The 2,680-nt window shown below is 59.1% G+C and overlaps 1 protein-coding gene across 1 annotated transcript; it reads left to right on the top strand.

Annotated features, from left to right (window-relative positions):
• Positions 1–217: 217 nt before the first annotated feature.
• DQ04_11641000 (hypothetical protein) lies at positions 218–541 on the top strand (the record flags this gene model as incomplete). The annotated part of the gene is made up of 1 exon (XM_009316572.1): positions 218–541. One exon carries the CDS (start codon positions 218–220, stop codon positions 539–541), a length of 324 nt encoding a protein of 107 aa, XP_009314847.1.
• Positions 542–2,680: the final 2,139 nt, after the last annotated feature.

Raw genomic sequence — 2,680 nt, 5'->3', positions numbered from 1 at the left:
CGGCGACGGCGAAGCGGACCCCGGCGCCGCGTTTGGGCCGTCCGCCCCCCTCGTGTGCTGCAGCGCCGCCGAGGACCCGCCGGTGGTGAAGAACCGCCCGATGTCTTTTGCTCTGCCTCCCTGCCGCGCGTCCACCGCTGTCCAGTTTCCCGCGAGGCTCAGCGGCGCGTGTGTCACGTGCTGCACGCGCAGCCCGCGTTGCACCGTCGCGACCATCATGCTGCCGATGATGAGGAACAGCACCAGCGACAGGAAACCCGGCACGACGAGCGGGTACAGCGTGATGATCGGCAGGAATTCCAGAAGCATGATGCTGACGAAGAGGTGCATGCGCCACACCTGGCGCTTGTGCCGCATGCTCTGCCGGTTCTGCTCGTGCTTGGGGGGCAGCGGGGGCGCAACGGCCTTGAAGTACCGCAGGAACTCCTCCAGGTCGCTCACGCCAGCGAAGTTGTGGCTCTTGATCGGCGGCATCTTCCGTTCCGTCACGGGCACCTCCCACGAGAAGGTCAGCACCGGTTCGGCGTTCCACACCTTGTAGCCGTAGACAGAGGCGCAGCGCAGACTCTGCAGGTCCGTCTCAGCGACCGTCGGGCTAATCACACCGTTGTACACCGTCAGCAGCCGGCGGTCCGTCAGCGCATACAGACGCGTGGTGCTGCTCATCGTCGTCATGAGGAGGCACGTGAAGACGACAAGCAGCAGGAACCCCAGCACGCCCATCGTTGTGGGGCCTAAGAGGCGGACCAGCACATAGCTCGGGTCCTTGATCGTCGACGCGACGAACATCCACACCCCGAGCGCCACCCCTGCAGTGAGGTCTATGTAGAGCCAGGTGTCGTAAGAGATCACACTCGACACGTCCGGCTTCTCACACCACAGAACGTACTCGTCGCGGCCCAGTGTCTGCTTCAGCACCTTGCGGAAATGCTGATCGAGGTAGTCCATGCTGAGTAGCTGCGCAGTCTCGCCCTTCTTCTGGCGTATCTCCTCCGGCGAGAGGGAGCTCGCTGCCAAGAAGAAGGCCCCAGCACCACTTTGTTGTTGCTGCGATTGCAGTGGTGGTGTTGGCAGCTGCTGTGAAACAGGCGACATGGTGGGGACGGTGCCCACGTCTCTGAGCGACGGCATCACGGCGAGCAGCGGACGGCCATGGAGCTGCACTGCGAGTTCAAGGTAGAGTGTTGTTCGTGCCGCCTCCACGTGCACCCTCGACGCACGCCCGAGATATACATATGCCCCAAAGGCGGTGTACGCAATGTAAGCACTAAGGAGGATATAGGCGAAGAAGCCATCAGCGAACCACGGCTTCAGTGAGACAGAGAAGAGCATCACGAAGCTCATGAGCGCGCTGGAAACGCCAATGAATAGCGGCATGAAACCGAACCGCGCAATGTTGCACCAGAAGCACACGCGCCCCGGCCCGAGTGGCACTGGTTGTGCCATTTTACATATTGGGCAGTTCCTCGGCACACGCGACTGTTGCTGTTGTTGCTGTTGTTGCTGCTGCTGCTGCTGCTGCTGCTCATTGCTATCGGACGACAAAGTCATAGCAGCTGCTTCCATCTGAATGGCGTGTTCATTTTCTGCTACCAGTGCCGGTGATAATGGTGATGCATCCTTCCCGTGCACAAGGTAACTCAGTCGCGGCTCGTACCTCCACGGCAGCTGCCTTACTGTGTGCAGCCAAAAGTAGAAGCACAAGTCGATGACGACCAATATGCACGCGAGTACAATAAAGAGGATGGCCGATGGGCGGCAGATGTAGATATTGTTTGTTGTGTGCGCGGCGGTGCAGGCCATGTCTGGGCACACCGGGTTGAGTGTCGCGTGACGCAGATCCGCCAAGCAGCTGTCACTTGCCCTCGGTGCGGTGGCGTTGAAGCTGATGCAGCTGTGCGTGGCGGGGCACCACGCGCAGTCGAGCAGCGGGCTCAAGATACCGTCGGACGCGTCAAACACGCACTCCGCACAGCGCCTCAGCGAGGCACACGGGTCAACTGCAGCAGCAGCAGCAGCAGGAGCAGCGGCTGCTGTATCCACCACACCACCACAGCCAAGAACAGCCACCACCACCACCACCAGCAGCAGATGCGGATTCAACATCCACCAGCGACGGTGCGGCATCGCGACGCGCGTCAATCTCCACCTTGAGCTCGTGGTGTGCTGCTGCTCTGCTCGCACACGACACAGAAAGGCCAGAGCCACACGCACGCAGACCCCTACGCCTCAGCTGTCCGCTTTATCACTTCCACACAAATTCCTTTTGCCGAAAGCACCCCTCTTCCCCTCTTTTGTTTTGTTTTTNCGCCTCAGAGTAGCGTTCCGCTTCGGTCGCGTATCTATTATTTTATACGCCCCTTTAATAATCCACAAACCGCCCCTTGTTGCTACTGTTACCTTTGAAAGCCCTCTCGCTGCCGCGACACCAGCACGCTTCCTTCAATCCCCTTTCTTTTTCTTGTTGTTGTTGTTGTTTTCTGGTTTGTTTTTCTCCTTCTCTCCTTGTGTATCTGTCTGTCTGTCTGTGTGTGTGTGTGTGGGGGGGGGGGCTTCTGGGTGTACACGCTGCGGGGGATGGAGGGCGACTCTGCAACCCGCCGACCACACAGTTAGAGACAGAGAGACAGAGAGATGGCGGCAAAGACAGACAGAACTATATATATATATATATATATAT

Source organism: Trypanosoma grayi (assembly GCF_000691245.1).
Source record: "Trypanosoma grayi strain ANR4 Tgr_1164_V1, whole genome shotgun sequence".
NCBI classification, from domain to species: domain Eukaryota; phylum Euglenozoa; class Kinetoplastea; order Trypanosomatida; family Trypanosomatidae; genus Trypanosoma; species Trypanosoma grayi.
The sequence above is the reverse complement of the archived record's forward strand: the minus strand, read 5'-3'. Positions and strand labels throughout refer to the sequence as shown.